At 42.7% G+C, this 16,167-nt stretch overlaps 1 protein-coding gene across 2 annotated transcripts in view; it reads left to right on the forward strand.

The window, feature by feature from the left end:
- MECR (mitochondrial trans-2-enoyl-CoA reductase) overlaps positions 1-16,167 on the forward strand; it is a 50,691-nt gene that overhangs the window by 24,243 nt on the left and 10,281 nt on the right. For both annotated transcript variants that reach the window (XM_086957513.1, XM_086957514.1), the window contains one exon: positions 14,279-14,381. In XM_086957513.1, coding sequence (XP_086813639.1) covers positions 14,279-14,381 — 103 coding nt within the window. The remainder of the gene's footprint in view (positions 1-14,278; positions 14,382-16,167) is intronic.

Genomic DNA, 16,167 nt, shown 5'->3' on the forward strand with positions numbered 1-16,167 from the left:
GGTTAAGGAACAATAATCCTTGGCAGAGGTGTATTTGGCCTCATCACTTTACAACCTGTGCTTTATTTCCGGAAAAAATCATTGCCACACTCTCAAGGTTTGGTTATGATATATGAAGCAGGCAAAGCTGATATTGTATCTTGAAGATCCACAAGAGATAGACTCGAGGAAGAATATGTGGATGAATCTTAGCATGTGCATTTTTCGGGCACTGAAGGAAAGAGAAGATTAGTAAGAATACATTTTTGTTTAGTTAGTATTTTTAGCTTTCGCTGTGGTCAAATACATGATCTGGTAAACACAAGCTGTCGCCCCTGCAGTTCTGGCAATGAGACCCATTTAGTGCATCTGCCAGGATTTGTGTCCACCAAGAAGGAAATTACTAAGAACACCTTTTCAATTTAGGAGTATCAAGAAATGCTCTAACGCAGTGGTAGCTTGTTTGCATGTCCACCTTCTTAAGAGCACATTAGGATACAACGAATTTGTAATAAGGTGGAAGAGTTATCTTTCACGTTTGTGGGCAGAAGCTCTGATTTAAGAGTCTAGCAGAAGGGCCAGTGCATCACAAACGTGACAGATAACTCTTCCACCTTATTACAAATTCATTGTATCCTAATGTGCTCTTAAGAAGGTGGACAGGCTATCCCTCAAGCTTGTGACAGAGTACCTGTCTGTCAAACTCTAAACTAGGCCTATAGTTTTAATAAAGCTTTTATAATAGCTGTATTGTTCTGACTGATCTGACTGCCGCTCATATCACATTTACTTTTCCTATAGGTCCATAAGGTTTGGTTTTAGTAGTGCAGACCTGACCTTCTTAGTAAAGATCTTTTGTAGTAATGGTATCATGGTCTTGGTAAAGGTGTATCCTGAGTGGGGAAGATTTCAGATTCCAAAGTTGTAGATCCGCTGAAAGCCCCTGCCATCCCTGAACACCTGCATTAGCCAGCAGAGATGGACTTCCTTACAGTGATAGAAAATCGCTCCCTGTTGCTGAATTCAGTCAACAGCACAATGCGACCTTTGTGTTAGGATAGGTCAAACTGGACCGGCTGGAAAACAAGCCTGGTATCCAACTAAGAACCCCAAGAATCCAAGGTAATGAACCTTTACTACGAATTTTTCATTACGTTTACTGTTATCATGCATACTTTCACTCCGCAAAAACATTTATTTCGAATACTTTCACTCCGCATATACATTCATTCCGCAAACGTATTGCACGCAATACTGTTACTCCGCAAGCTGGAATAGAGGTTACATAGGGAAATGAAGGGAAAAGAACCATTCCAAACGTTAAGGGTTTGTATTTATGATTGAAAATAAACACGGTTCAATACAACGCTTTTCCTCAAAACAGGCAAGTGCATGTAATTTTTTGTGAAAATAAACATTGCCTCCAGTGTTTATATTGTAACATGTAAAACTAAATGTAGTTATACATGTTAAAATAGATTTTTAGTTGTCATTGCTTTGTTATAAAAATGCGGAGTTATGGAATTAGCGAACTTAAAAATGCGTTGTAATGGTATATCATGCGGAATAAAGTAATATATTCGAATCCAACCACGAACACACCGAACAGAACAACAAGGAGGCAAAAAGGAAGAAAGCAACAAACGTAAGGGCCAAATACGAGTTCAAACTAGTACGTACACAGAGAGCGAGTCTAGTATGTATTCGTGTTTTCACTACATTAATTGTATGTTAAGGATTCACTTTCTTGGACATGGTATGCACTTCTTGTTAAAAGCAGGACTTTAGTAAAGATGTTACTTTCTTAGTGAAGATGTCATATTCATCGTAAAGGCGTATGTCGGTCTTTTGGTAAAGCCTTGATATATTAAACTGGATTGTTGGACTATAGTGACGAGAGAGGCTTCAGTGTTAAAACGAGTTAGCACTGAGCTTCCATACAGTCCAAACAATCTAATGCCTAGTAAATATTTCCTACTTTTGCATATGGTTGCTTGGCGCAAGAAGTAAGGCCTATCTGAGACAATACTGCGTGCGATAAATGTACAGTAACACCAAAACATTACAGTTCAGAAACAGGCATTACAAAATCCCCAAACCGATTCACTTAACAAAAAAAAATCACTTTATTGATTAAACTGAGACAGAAATAAAGTAAATCTGATGTAGAAACCAGGGGTTTTCAAACATTGAATTGCTTTTAAATGCAAGGACGTTTTTGTCAACAAAAATCAATACTCCAAAAAACACGGACACTCGAGGGCACCACAAGTGTATTTCTTCTTTTTTTGGGCACTGAGCGAAATAATACCTCCAGTTTACAATGAATAGTTTTGGGAAAATGTATTTATTTTTCAAGTTTTGCATAGCGCAAACTTGACCCGAAGGTATCAGAGCGCTTTACAGAGTTGGCATAGCACCTAATATGAGCTACGTTTATAGTAAAAATAAAAACAAAGTGATAGAGAGAAAGCAACGTGCATATCAGACATCCTTCATGCCTATAAGGTGCTTTACCAAGTTATCACGTCAGCAGGTGCATAGATTACATGGTGGGTAAATACAGTAATACATAATGGCAACATATAAAGAAAAATGTGTGATGTAACAGTAGTACATATAGACTATTTGAGTTAGAGACAGTGTTTATAAATAAGAATGCATTTGGAGTAGTTGAATTCTAAATGTATATAGTGCCTTACAGAGTTAGCACATCAGTAGGTGCACAAGCTACATGTGGGGTAAATACAAATCATAAAACCATTCATAAAGGAAATTTGCTACAGTGAAATCGATGGGTGCTTAACCTCCGGAGGTATCAAAGAAAGTAGGTGCGGAGAATAGAGGCAGTTTTCCCCACGGTATTGTTGTCCAAAGTTGTTCATGTGTTCACTGGGTATGGGTGGGAGCAAACAGACCTGTCATATGGTTTTGGGTGGAGGTTTTAGATATTTTAGAAGAAAGGTTTTAGTTTCTTCTTGGAGTGAGGGAATGGTTGATCGTCACGAAAATCCTGAAGCAGTGAGTTCCAGATTCTGGGTGCATTACTAGAGAAGGAGCTGGTGTGAGATTTCTCTTTTTTTAAATTTTGGCAGAATCAAGAGAAGACTGCGAGAGCTTCAGAGAGGCCTCTTTTGTTTTTTTCATTGTAGAGGGCTTTATGAGTTATGCAAGCGGTTTTGAGTATAGCTCTTGTCTCGCTTGATAGGCAGTTGAGTTTTCTGAGAGGGGAAGTGATGTGGTCCAAGTGGTTCTCTCACATAAGTAGTCTAGTCGCTGTGTAAAGTGTTACTCTCAAAGGGTCTAGATGTGTTTTTGTTGCACCCATAATCATTGCGTTACCGTCATCTCTTGGAAAAAATTATTTTGTCAGTGTAACAACTATCCTTGTTTAGCATGTAGTTAATAAATGAAGGCCCATTTTTCAGACAGGGTCTCCACATCACCATTCTGCGGTTACCAGTTGCAAAAATTCCCCACAACTTTTTTTGTGCTCAGAACTTCTCCTAAAATTCCAGGGGCTGCCTATAGGAAACCAGTTCTTTCCTTTCATTCAAGTTAGGAAAAGGGTTTCCCTTCTTCCAGTCAGGAGCCACAACCAAACGTGCACTCCTAGCTGATCTTTCTTGTTTTCTTCCCCGAAGATACAGCTGACTGTTCTCAGAATTTTCCCTTCTCAAAAATAGTGCCACAGCAGAACAGACATTTTCAGTGGAGATACTGGACTCTTTTTGTCTGTCGAGTCTGCAAAATATCACCTCTCCTGAAACTCAGACTAGTTTTTGGCAGTTTGGCATGCAAGTGGAAGCAAGACCCGTACACCTTCTCCAGGTAGATGGGAATTCTTCCAACAGGAAGTCATCTGATGACTTTACACCCCAAGTAGCACTCCAACTTGAGAGTGATAATTGGCAGCTTTTATACGGTTAACACAGCAGTTATTGTCACGCTTCCCTATGTAAACCATGGCAGAATTCCCACACATGCGCCTCCTTTACTTTTTAGCTCTATGCCCCACTCCGGGATCCAAGGAATGTCTTCCTGCACAATTACTCCCAGAATGTCTTATGTCTCACCTTTGCAACATGACTGGGTTCAGCCTTGCTTAGGTTTCTCTTTCCATCACCAAGCTCCTTCCAAAGCCAACCTGCTTGGGCCTACTATTATCAATACCAAACACATTTTGTGTGCTTCCCTACCTTCTCACTCACATGGCTTATGGCTGTGAGAACGCTGTGCCTAAAGAGAGGCCCAATGTCGTAACTCACATTTCATTAATAGTTGCTTAATCATAATTGCAGAGTCAGATAGGAAGCTATTGTTGGACTTGTAAATTAAAGAATGCTCCGCCTACTGGCCCATGATCGGCCAAAGTAGGAGGCAGTAACAAGCCAGCAGCCCTTTGAGCATGGCTTTGATCAAGGCAAGTTGCTTTTGACAGATGGCTCTTAAAGATGAGGGGGCTAAAATGGGTAAAGCCTTTTGCTTCTGGCAAAACTGAGATCTCTGACAGTTTTACTCCTCTCCTGGGCTGAGTGAATGTGTGGAATATACTCATTACTGGTGAACTGCAGAGGGTTCCAACAGATACAGACATGACAGTTACAACCCTAAAGAACAGAACGGTGGCTATGTTATAAAAGTAAATTTTGTAACATAAAAAAACGAAATGTTTACTAATTGTTTATATTTCTATGATTACTTCCCGCCATAATCTTTTTCTGACAGAATGTTAGAAATAGAAAACTGAGCTGGTTTACTAATGTGTAAAGTGCTGTGGCCTCACTTTGTAACTTGGTGCTGTGTTTCATGTAATCCTTTTCAAAAGGAAAGTGTGCTACCACTTACATTTTAGATGTAAAAATACTATACAGCTGTACCCCACTTTTATAATGCAACCTAACACAGCTTACATGGTGTAATTACAGCATTTCAGCTGCAAAAATAGGTTCACTTTGGAATTCCACGCTCAGGTCTACGCAGAGTTTTACTGGACTGCTTTCCAACTCACGTGTTAGGGTTTGTTTCAGCTATAAGTTGCAAACATTTTTTTTCATCTACTGTTGAATATTTGATATTTTGAAATTCTATGCGATTGCTTGTTTTTTTAAATACAATATTTCTTTGTTTAAGAGACAATGGTCCTCCTATACAAAGATTCCATTTAAGGAATCATAAATTGCAAACAAATAACAATTTGCTATTCCTTAAATGGAATGTACAAAATTAATTTGTTAGAAGTGGTAGCAATTTGTGCATCGACTTCTAAATAATCCATGGGTATTTTGAGAACCGACCTATGGTTTGTTCTTAAACTACCAGTTCATAGTGGGTCCCAGTTCGACCTACCCCATGAGGTAGGCCATATATTGAGACCTACTATAATGGGTTATAATCCTAGGTTGGGCAGGTTAGCTATACAATTTCTACTTTTTAAATATTTCCCGCATTTTGAATCCTTACTGGACAATGTACGGCCCCAACTTCAGCAAAGTTAGAATACCGGGCGGCTGTTAAGCAGTACCACAAGAGCATTCGAAGAGCACGAGCGGAGTTTGTGGCCAATAAAATCCTGGCCAGCCCTTATCCCGCTAAGACTATCTTTTCTCTGCTCAAAGGCATGAAGAGCGCGGGTGATACTAGGGTTTCTCCCATTGCCTCTAACCATCAGTGCGACGAGCTGGCGCAGTACTTTGTCAACAAAGTAGAGCAGATCTACCTGGGCCTACCAAAGGCGACCTTGCCAATGGATGGGAGGCACCAGGAGTGGGGGACTCCTTGGGGGGTTACAGCTTGTCATCTTTTCCTCCCTTGGAAACACGCTAAAGTCATCCCATTGCAAAAAAAAAAAAATCGAGACTGGACCCTGTCGATCCTGGCAACTATCGGCCTATATGCCAGCTGCCTTTTTTGGCCAAGCTGGCGGAATTGCATGTGAATTTGATTCTGTCTAAATTCATCGAGCAGAATACTATCCTTGATCCATCACAGCATGGTTTCCGATCTCGGCATAGTACAGAGTCCGCGTTATTGGTAGTGTCGGAAGCCATTCGGGGTAGCTTGGATGTTGGGGACTCTGCAGTCTTGGTCCTTTTGGACTTAAGTGCCGCGCTTGATACCGTCTCCCATGAGATACTTCTCAAACGTCTTCAAGAAATTTGGATCAGGGATGAGGCCTTGGACTGGATCCGGTCTTTTCTGGAGATGAGGTCCTTCCAAGTTTCAGTACCACCTTTTCACTCACACGAGTTTGTTCTGCATCAGGGGGTGCCGCAGGACTCAATATTGAGCCCACTTTTGTTCAACATTTATGTTAGACCCCTGGTGGAGGTGGCAAAGGGCAGGGGGCTGTCCTTGGTGTTGTATGCCGACGATACCCAATTGGTGATAGCTTTATCGAAGAAATGCGATACCAATTTGGGTAAGTTCAAAGAGGATCTCCTTGCAGTCTCTGACTGGATGGCGGCAAACTGTTTACAGTTGAACGCCAGTAAATTGGAGATTCTGCTGTTCGGGAAGGACCGGGAGCTATGGTCCGAGCAGTGCTGGCTGGATCACCTCAAACCAGCCCCACTCCCTAAGGAGGTTGTGAAGAACTTGGGTGTGTCATTTGACAACGGCTTGACCTTTGACAAACAGTTGAAAGCCGTCTCAGCGGTCTGTTTCGGGCTTCAGCGAGGCCTAAAACCTTTTCTTGGTTTCTTCCCTCCCAAGGTGCGCCAGACCATTGTCCAGGCGTCAATTTTGTCCAGACTGGACTATGGTAATTCCCTCTACTTGGGCGCCAATAAGGCCAGCATCAAGCGCCTGCAGAGGGTCCAGAATGAGGCGGCCCGGATTCTGGTTGCACTGCCTAGATCCTGCTCAGTGGCGCATGTGCTCCCCAAACTCCACTGGTTGCCGGTCGAAAAGCGCATTCAGTTTAAGGTGCTGTGCATATCACATAAGATCTTGACTCGCCAGGCTCCATTAGGGCTCTCTCACTTGCTGGAGCCCTAGGTGCCTGGGCATCCGCTGAGATCTGCCGACCTAGCGTTGGTCTGCGCCCCATGAGTCTAGAGAGCTAGGGCCGGGGGCGTCCGTTCCATTGTCTGGCAGCGGAACTTTGGAACTCGCTCCCGCCACCTATTAGAGCTACTCCGAACCATTTGGCATTTCGAAAAGCCTGTCTCTTTCCTTCTTCTGCTGTCTAATCACTCTGTTGCACTTTTAGGCTCATGTCTCCGGTCGCGCTGGAACGCCTCGTTGCTGAGGCAGCCATGCGCATTACAAATCCGTAATAAATAAACAAGCACTGGCGTTGCCAATAGGTCTCGCAGTAGGAAAGTTGGAGCTATTGGTTTTGTAAATGACAAAGCCCTTTATGTTTTTAAAATGAAAACAAAAAAAAAAGGCATTGTTATTTGCAATTGTAATAGCTCCAACTTTCCTACTGCGAGACCTATTGGCAACGCCAGTGCTTGTTTAAGCTTACAGAGTACTGCGCTAGTACCTAGAAAGTACCATGCTTTAAACAAATGAACCTTTGTTTAAAAGTGTTTTTAAGTAGCGCTGTATTTTCTATGTATTTCCGTGGTACTCCTTACATTTTGTTTAAAGAATTAAATATGTAAAAAAAAAAATACACTTTAGTACACTAAATTTCTGAGATATAGTGTGTAAAGTATTTTTTTAAACATTTTATTTTTTTCTTTTCTTTTTTTAAGTACCTCAGTACTTCCTAGATAAAACTTTTTTAAATATATATGTAAACTATATACTTTATTACTGTTCCATATGAAGTATAATTCAAACTAATTGCTAATGCGAAGTGATCCGAAGAGCATGTATGTATGTACTTGTTTGTCTAATTTAGTGACCAGGGAAAGCGAGCACACACTATGATAGATTGCGGTGCTTTCACTTCAGTGACACCCCCGCGAGCCCCTGGATACTTTGACTGCTGGATCGTTCATCCGACAACTGTACAATGGGCCCTAGAGTTGCAGTTCTGTCATTTTATAGCGCTACGAAGCCACATTTGAGGCACCAAGCGCTATGTAAATTATCGTAGCCTGTTGTTGTTTTATCCGCGCATCAGAGTGCTTGACATATGTCAATCCTCAGCAAAAGCCTTAAAGACATTACTACCCGTTGGAGATCTCGCACGCCTGTTGCAGAGCGCCTAGAGACGACTTCTTGGAAGTCAGTGTGAAAGAATAGCAGACAAACACATAAAACTGTCTGTGAGGGTAAAATCGGAATAAAAAGAATGGAAGAAATTCGGACAGAAGAAAAACTTAGAAAGACAGAGGCAGTGAAAGACATTGATAGATATAGACAAGGGTGAAAGAGACAGAAACAGCACAGCTAGAGAGACAAAGACAGAAAAACACGGTGAGTGTAAGAAGGGAGAAGCAGGAAGAGTGCCATTCTGCCATAAAGCAAATGTGTATTATTGGTAGAGTTTATAGCTCAAATAACCACTAGCCGCTATTTGACGTTAGTATAGGAGGCTGTGAACTCGGAAGAAAAGTTATCTTGCCTTCTGACACTGTGCACCTGTGTACAAAGGCTCTTTCTTCATATCCGCGCCTCGCCAATAAATAAATGCACAAATTACCAAAGCACACTGCGTCCTTCCTCTGTTGGCCTGGCTGTGTTGTTCATCTGTGATGACGATTTATGACGCAGCCGTACTGGAAGCGGCATCTGACCCACACGGTCAGATTTTTTACCAAATCAGAATATTTCGCAATGACTTTGGGGCACAGAGGGCAAAAGAAAACGGGGCACGTGACACAAAATGCGACTATCTTTTAAGTTAATTGTCAACAGTTGGGTCTGACGGACTGAATCAATGGATGAAAACAAAAAAAGTTTGCCATCAGTTTGTGCAAATGTTGTGACACTTTTATTCGCACCAGACGATTACAAAAAATGTATGTACAATATAGTACCGTTCAAAGTCACAAAGAAAGCTACTTAACAAATGGCGAGAATTGGCGTGGTGAGGAAAAGCGTGGATGCAGGTAGTAAGAGTGAGAAATCAATCGTGAGGGAATTCTCCTATCGATGGCAACTGAGCAGAAATATTTTGGCCGGCTTTCAGTTCACCAATCATCAGACATGCGTGTTCTTTACAGCACTTTAAACATACGTAGATACGCAAGCAGAACACAAAAGCAATATGCCACAAACAGCCCCAGAAAACAAATAGTGCTTCGTGCATCATGAGCTGGCGGCGCCTGCGTCCTGGTGTGCATGGGCGCCTGCATTCTCGATTAAAAAGACTTCTACGAATGAATAGCAGATCTAAATTGGCAGGCCCACAGCAAACTCCGACATGAACACTCAGTGAAATAAACACTAGCAGCTGACGTCTGCTGCATGCCACTTATTGGAATCGCATCATGGCCAATTCAGTCTTTCATCCTTTCAAGGTAGGTAAACGGAGTAATGTGGACACCTATTTGAATAATGCTTTAAAAAAACGTCAAAGTACGGCCGGCCGGCCAGCCATGATTAATTAGGGGAGGAGAAGTAAAGGCTGTGTTTGCGGGGAGAGAGAGGGGAGGTGCTAGTGTGGGAGGAGGGCTGCTACGGCCTGGGGGAAGCTGGCTGGGGAGGAGAAATGAAAGTAAAGGCAGTGTTTGCGGGGAGAGAGAGGGGAGGTGCTGGTGTGGGAGGAGTGCTGCTACGGCCTGGGGGAAGCTGGCTGGGGAGGGGGAGGAGAAATTAAAGTAAAGGATGTGTTTGCGGGGAGAGAGAGAGGGGAGGTGCTGGTGTGGGAGGAGTGCTGCTACGGCCTGGGGGAAGCTGGCTGGGGAGGGGGAGGAGAAATGAAAGTAAGGCTGTGTTTGCAAAGCGCGTGCCTGTGGCCACGTGAACGTAAAGAAAACCGCAGGAACGAAGCCCTTGGTTTGACGAGAATTTTCAGGACATGAATTCTCGCTCCGCTTAATGCGCTTGCGCGCATTGATAGGTCGCGAGACCTAATAAACTGGCCAAATTACTCTAAATGAAATTTCGGTACGGCATTTTTCAAATTGGAGCATATGCATCGAGGTGGAAACACGATACCAGCCACTCTGTGGACACTAACTGCAATTTGTGTAACTTTCAGGCTGGGGCAAATCTGACACACATTTTATTATGTCCTGTCTATTCTAATATTAGAAGGAAATGGATCCGCCGCATATGTCGTAATTTGGGATTCAGTAAACATAAGGATTCTAAAAATGGATACTTCTCCGCCCAGGGTTTAAAACATAAGTAGATATCTATTTGTAGTTGGGCGTGTGTGGAAAAGAGGGGCATGAACTTTTAAGGTACATTGCACTTTGTAATTTAATTATAACTATTGGAGAACTGTATTTTGTGATTCAATTAAAATTACTGTAGAACTGCATCTCGACCGTACAATAGCCACTCTGATAACAATGTACAGTAGAGGGTTAATTTACCTATTGTGGCGATCTATGAATGGTTGATATATAACTTGGATGTAATTTGATCTAGGGAGGTGTGTCCAAGGGTCTGTATGGTGGACCCCTATTTCTTGTAGACATGGGAAAATAAGCAGTGATGACTATAAACTGTCCCAAAGGGTTGTTTGTGAAGGTCTCCTCTGATTCAACAGGCACATGCTAGATATATTGCTTTTAAATAAAGCAATCTTTTTTTAAAATGCAGCCTGCAGGAAGCTGGCTCTCTATATAGTGCACTAAAATGAAGTACACTATGCAGAGTGTCCAGTGAGACCCAGTTTGGTATACAGAGGCAAAAGTAGATAATACAAAAACTCTATTTGTGGTAGTGGGGCCAAGCAGTTAGGCCAGTTATGGTAGTGCTAAGCATTTGTTGTACTCACAGAGGCAGTAAATGATACACACAAACCAGAATACATTTGAGACCAATTTACAAAAATAACACTGATGCTTATATAAGTTTTCAGACCAAGAACTTTGTTCTACAGCAAGTACTTTTCGAGATATGACTTTTTCAATTTCGCAAAATCACTTTTGTGCGCAATTACACACCATTGAAGTCAATGGGGGAAAATAGAAAAATGCATATAAAATCATACAGATGGATTTCGAGATTCACTTTTCGGGATTTAGGTAAGTTGCAAGGCCAGTTCCAAAGTTCCACCAATGGGTTCTCGGGAGCGTCCTAGATTCAGCCGGGTACAGGGTACTCAGGTCGTTGGTAGCTGGTGCACTATGAAGAAGGAAGCCACCTGAAAACACACAGCACAAGGGGACTAAAAGGTAAGTTCGAGGTGTCCCACTGTGGGGAGCAGGTCACAAGGGCCTCAGGACCACAGGAGCACACCAGGTTTGTCTCTACCCATGCTGGACGAGCTGGATGCATGAGCAGTAAGGTCTGCCAGGTGGTGTACGTCAAGATGTCCTCGGGTTCAGAAGCAGGCAGCTTGAAGAGGCAATTCCGGGACAGCTGGTCCACTCACGCTGTGGGTCTCAGGGGTCTCGACGAATCCGTGCTTCATGGCCAGTTGAAGTCCGGATTGGACTCTTTGTCTCGGTGAATGCTACAGAGGATCTGGTACCCCGTGCATTGATGCGGCACGGCTCCAGTATATCCTGGTGTCTCCCCACTTGGAGGGTAAACAGATTTGATCCTCCAGGGCTGTTGTATCACTTTTGGTTTGGGTGCTGCGTTGGAGTCGCCGGTGAGCAGCAGTTTGGGAAACCAGATTCTATGGGTTCGGTGCTCGCAGACAGTAGGGTAGTAGGACCTCCACCTCAAGGGAGTTCTTTGGTGATTTGTCGAAGGCTGGAGGTGCTCTGGAGTTCTTGAAGGCTAGACAGTTGCAGGACGAGACAGCACACTACGATTGTTGAATCCTTAAGGCAGCAGGCAGGGTTTGGTGGCAATTTTCTGCAAGCAGGGATTTAGTCTTCGGGTCAGCAGCTCTTCTTTGTCCTTATTTTCTCTGTGTCTCTTGATTCTAAAGTTCATAGTCCAGACATGCCACCTAAATACTAAATATAGGGATGACAGGTAGTAGACAATGGGCTACCTACCTTGAGGGTATCCACACCCTCTATGTGACCACTTCCTGTGGGAAGGGGCACTAACCTAGTCCTATTGGGCTAATTCCCTCTTAAACCAAAAAGGAAGAAAATGAAAAGTGGGCTCCACATCGCCAGCACCACCTTAGGGGTGGTGCTGGCTGAATGGGAACCCACCTCCTAATTTAACCAATGTTTCCCACCTGTTCTACAGCCAAATGTGGAGCAGGACAGGGGGTCGGCATCCTTCACTAGCTGGAGCTGCCTGGGTGCATTGGAATTCCCACTTCTGTGGGGTTTAACCCACCCACTTATTACCTGCTCTGAGCAGATGGTAACTGTGTGTGAGGAGGCTAGTGAATGGCGGGAAGTGGGAGAGGACATTTTGAGAGTGGGACATTGAAGGGATGGATGTGTCTGGTAGTGGGAGAATTATATGCTCACCCTGTGGCTCAGAAGGAGGGGCTGAGGGCCTTTCTTCAATGCAGCACCTTCCAAACACACATTTACCAGAGGATATTCTGGCCGATAAAATCTAGTCCGGTGTTCCCACACCCAGTAACCCATCCCACTTATGATGGAGTGAGTCCACCCAGGTATTTTGCTGCGTTCACATCTACATCCCAGCTTACATAGCATAAATGGTTACCATATTTATGAAAAAGGCACATGCAGTGAGGAGCTGTTTGCCAGTTCATCTGTGCCCAGGGGTCAAAACACCACCTATCCAGATGCAGAAGGATCAGAAAATCTAGGTCAAGCACACAACAGGATGCATTTCCTACACTTATTCTTTATGCTACAGGGCTTGGTGACCTCAGTGGAAGGGACTTTAAAGGCAAAAGGGAGACTTTAATGTTAAAGGAAGGACCTCAGTTGTAAAGGGGGTCATTAGTGGTGAAGCTGTAACCTTACTGGTTACAAACCCAGTGGTAAAGATGTGACTTAGTTGGTTAGGGTATGATTTGAGTGGTAAAGGTGTAACTAGAGTAGCTAATTTGAGGCTTCCATGGTAAACATAAAGGTGGTGGGTGAAGGCTTTGTCTTAGTCACGGGCAATTGCTAAGGGCAGCATTCCAGTCCATAATTTTCACCCTCAGTGGCACTCCAGATAGAGACCTGTTAAAGCAAATCAGCTTTAGTCCTGTTCAAGCAAGTAAAGCCCTGCCCGAACTGCAAGCCAAGTCTTCTCCTAACATCAACACAAGCAACCCCAGACTGGCTTTGGCCTACTTGGGCATAGTCGGTGAGGAACAGCTAAAGCCCTTTAGCCAGTGCTTACTAAAAAATATTAAGTTTGGTCCCTAAATTTTCTTAGAAGCCCACGACTGGTGCTATCGAAGGTCGGCATGCAACATACAGAAGCTTCATAATCTTGAGTACATCTAATGCCTCTAATACACTACCCGACCCGCTCTGCCTTTTTATCTATCTCTTGCAGGTTCCTTTTGATCTCTGCTTAGTCCCTTTGTGATTTTTCGTCTTCCACTTCCTCCTCCGTTCCACAGTTTGTGTTTTTCTTTCTGTTCTACTGGATCAAAGTCCGTTAAGTTAAAAATAAGTGTTGGAATAACCCCACCTGCAACCACTATTAAGCACTGGCTGTAGCTCAGTAAGCACAAGACTAATGTCTGAGCAAACCTGTCACACGTACAGCATTGCTCTGAGGAAAACATAAAGATGATGAGTGGAGTGCTTGCTAATTGTTTGCCAATCTGGCAATTGCACTAGCATTATTCTAGTCGATATTTCAATCACAATGCCACTCCAGACAAACCACCTATATAAAAAACATCCATGGTCCTGCTCTGAAAGGAACAAACCAGCGTTAACTGGCAAGTCAGATCTCCTTTGAAATAAGCCACCTTAGACCGATGTTGGCCTCCTTAGACCTTGTCAGTTAAGTTATAGCTTGAGTCCTTTGGCATAGTAGGTATGGAACCACATCTGGGCATGAAGTATGTCGTATGTCAAGATTTTAATAATAAAAGCAATGTTAGAAGCATGATCTCTGTGGGAAAGCTATGTTCTCAGTGGCAAATGCATGATGGCAGTGTTAAATGTGTGACTTTGGTGGTAAAGTTGTGACATCTGTGATGAAAACTGTAGAGCAGTGTAAATGGTTGAAAACATGACTTTGGCACCGAATTTGTGAGCTTAGTGACCAGAGCCTTGAAAATATGATATTGGTGCCTACAGTATCACCTTAGAGGTGAAAGTGTGACCAGAGTTCTAAAGAGATTACATTATATTTTAAAAATATGATTTTTCACACTCTTCAGGGGATTCTGTCATTCAGAACGCAGCCAACAGTGGTGTAGGGCAGGCTGTGATCCAGATCGCAGCAGCCCTAGGGATCAAGACGATCAACGTTGTAAGAGACAGGTGTGTATGTAAGCCTCAAGCCATCTGTTCCGATCCATACCCCTTTCCTCCGCTGCCTCCTGCACATTTTTAGCCTTCGATTGAACCTACGATTTGAAGCCTATTTTATGTCTTTTTGAGAGACATGATTAAGGTATTGAAGCGTACTAGCTGTAAGAAATTGGATTATTATTTGGAATGACTGTCTAACCACCTCAAAGAATAATGACAACCCTTGTCAAGGTGAACCATGAAAGTCATTAAATTAACCCAAGCTTAACCTCTGCTAGCAATGGCGACCAGCGATCACTGAAAGAATATCGGTAACAAAAAATATCACGTGGACTAACTACCATGTCAAAAGTATTGAGGACCAAAATGTTGTAAAGGAAAGTGTAAATAGGTAAGTATAGATTTACTGTTCTTAACTCCACATCTACGTAACTGTATATATCGTCATGGTACATGTATGTGGTGTTATAGATAGTAAACATTTGCTTACCTATAGAAACGTACCTTCACTATATTTTTGTCTTTGATATTCTTGAAACAATATTTCTTTCCCAAAATGTTGTCTATTTACCACGCAACCCACCTGCTTAAGATAGGGTAATGGGTAAAGAATGTATTTGTTACCAAAACAGTAATAAAGTTAAAAATTGCAAAATAAAAAGCCTACATTGAATTGGAAAAATAGAGTAAAATTTTATAAAATGACACCAAATTGATAACAATCCAGTAAGGGTTTTAAGGAGGAATACACCAAGAAGCATAAGGTGCAAATGCCCCCCAGAACTTCTGAGGCAGCACTCAGAGACTCACAGGGTGTCAGGCAGAGGCCAAACAATAGGATCCAGTCCAGGTCCAGTTGCCACTGGTCAGCTAGCTAGTTATAGGAAAAAAGCCTCTTGTACAGTGTTGTCTGTATAGCTTTAATAGGAGGTTAAACGTGTTTGTCCTAGAATCAAGAAAGAGCAGGTAGAGTTCTTCGGGACTCTTCTTGGGTCGCAGAAGCAGGGTTAGTCATCTTCTGATCTTCTTAAGGATGTTCTTTAGTGGGTGCTCGGATATGCCACATTTATGCCTGGCATGAGCTTCTCAGTGGGAATGACTCCTGGGCATGCCCAAACCAATGGGGTTAAAGTCTCAGTGCCAACTCTACCCACTTGGGGTATTTTCAAGATGTCGAAAGGCTTTGGCCACTCTAACCTTAGACTCTGAGAGCAGGGGTTATGTTTGGGGAGTGTACTATAGTAACCTAGTGTCCTTCCACATCTCACACTAAAATTCAGTTTGGGGAAGTCACTGTACCCAGAATATAGCCAGAGACACCCATCTTGTAGGACCAAAGTATGGGTTATTAGCAACCAAAGAGTAGATGGACAAGTATTGTTTTGGTATCCTATTTAATTTCCTTATGGGTGTGCCACCAGTGTTTATTTGTAAAATTCAGCAGACCTATCAAGCAGGATTTGATGTTCATGCAGGATTTGACACAATGTCAAAAAGGATGCTCACATCTCCCCTTCTCCATATTCTGAAAGTTTCAGAGGAGTGACTCCTGCTCATTAAGGTCCGCCTATTGTTTGCTCCTAAAAGGTATTTCACACCTTTTTTCACACCTCTTCAAATACTAATTACTGGCCCGAAAAAGTGGGAGAGCAAATGAAAATTAGCCCCTAGGAACTTCGGCTTGGGAAAAGCTAACTTTCTAAAAGTGACATTTCCGTATTATTTATAAAAAAAAATCTTTCTTCCCCATTGAATTGAATTTTTGATAACTATTAAAAAATGGTTTAATTATTTT

This window comes from Lissotriton vulgaris, chromosome 2_1 (genome assembly GCF_964263255.1).
Source record: "Lissotriton vulgaris chromosome 2_1, aLisVul1.2, whole genome shotgun sequence".
NCBI lineage: Eukaryota > Metazoa > Chordata > Amphibia > Caudata > Salamandridae > Lissotriton > Lissotriton vulgaris.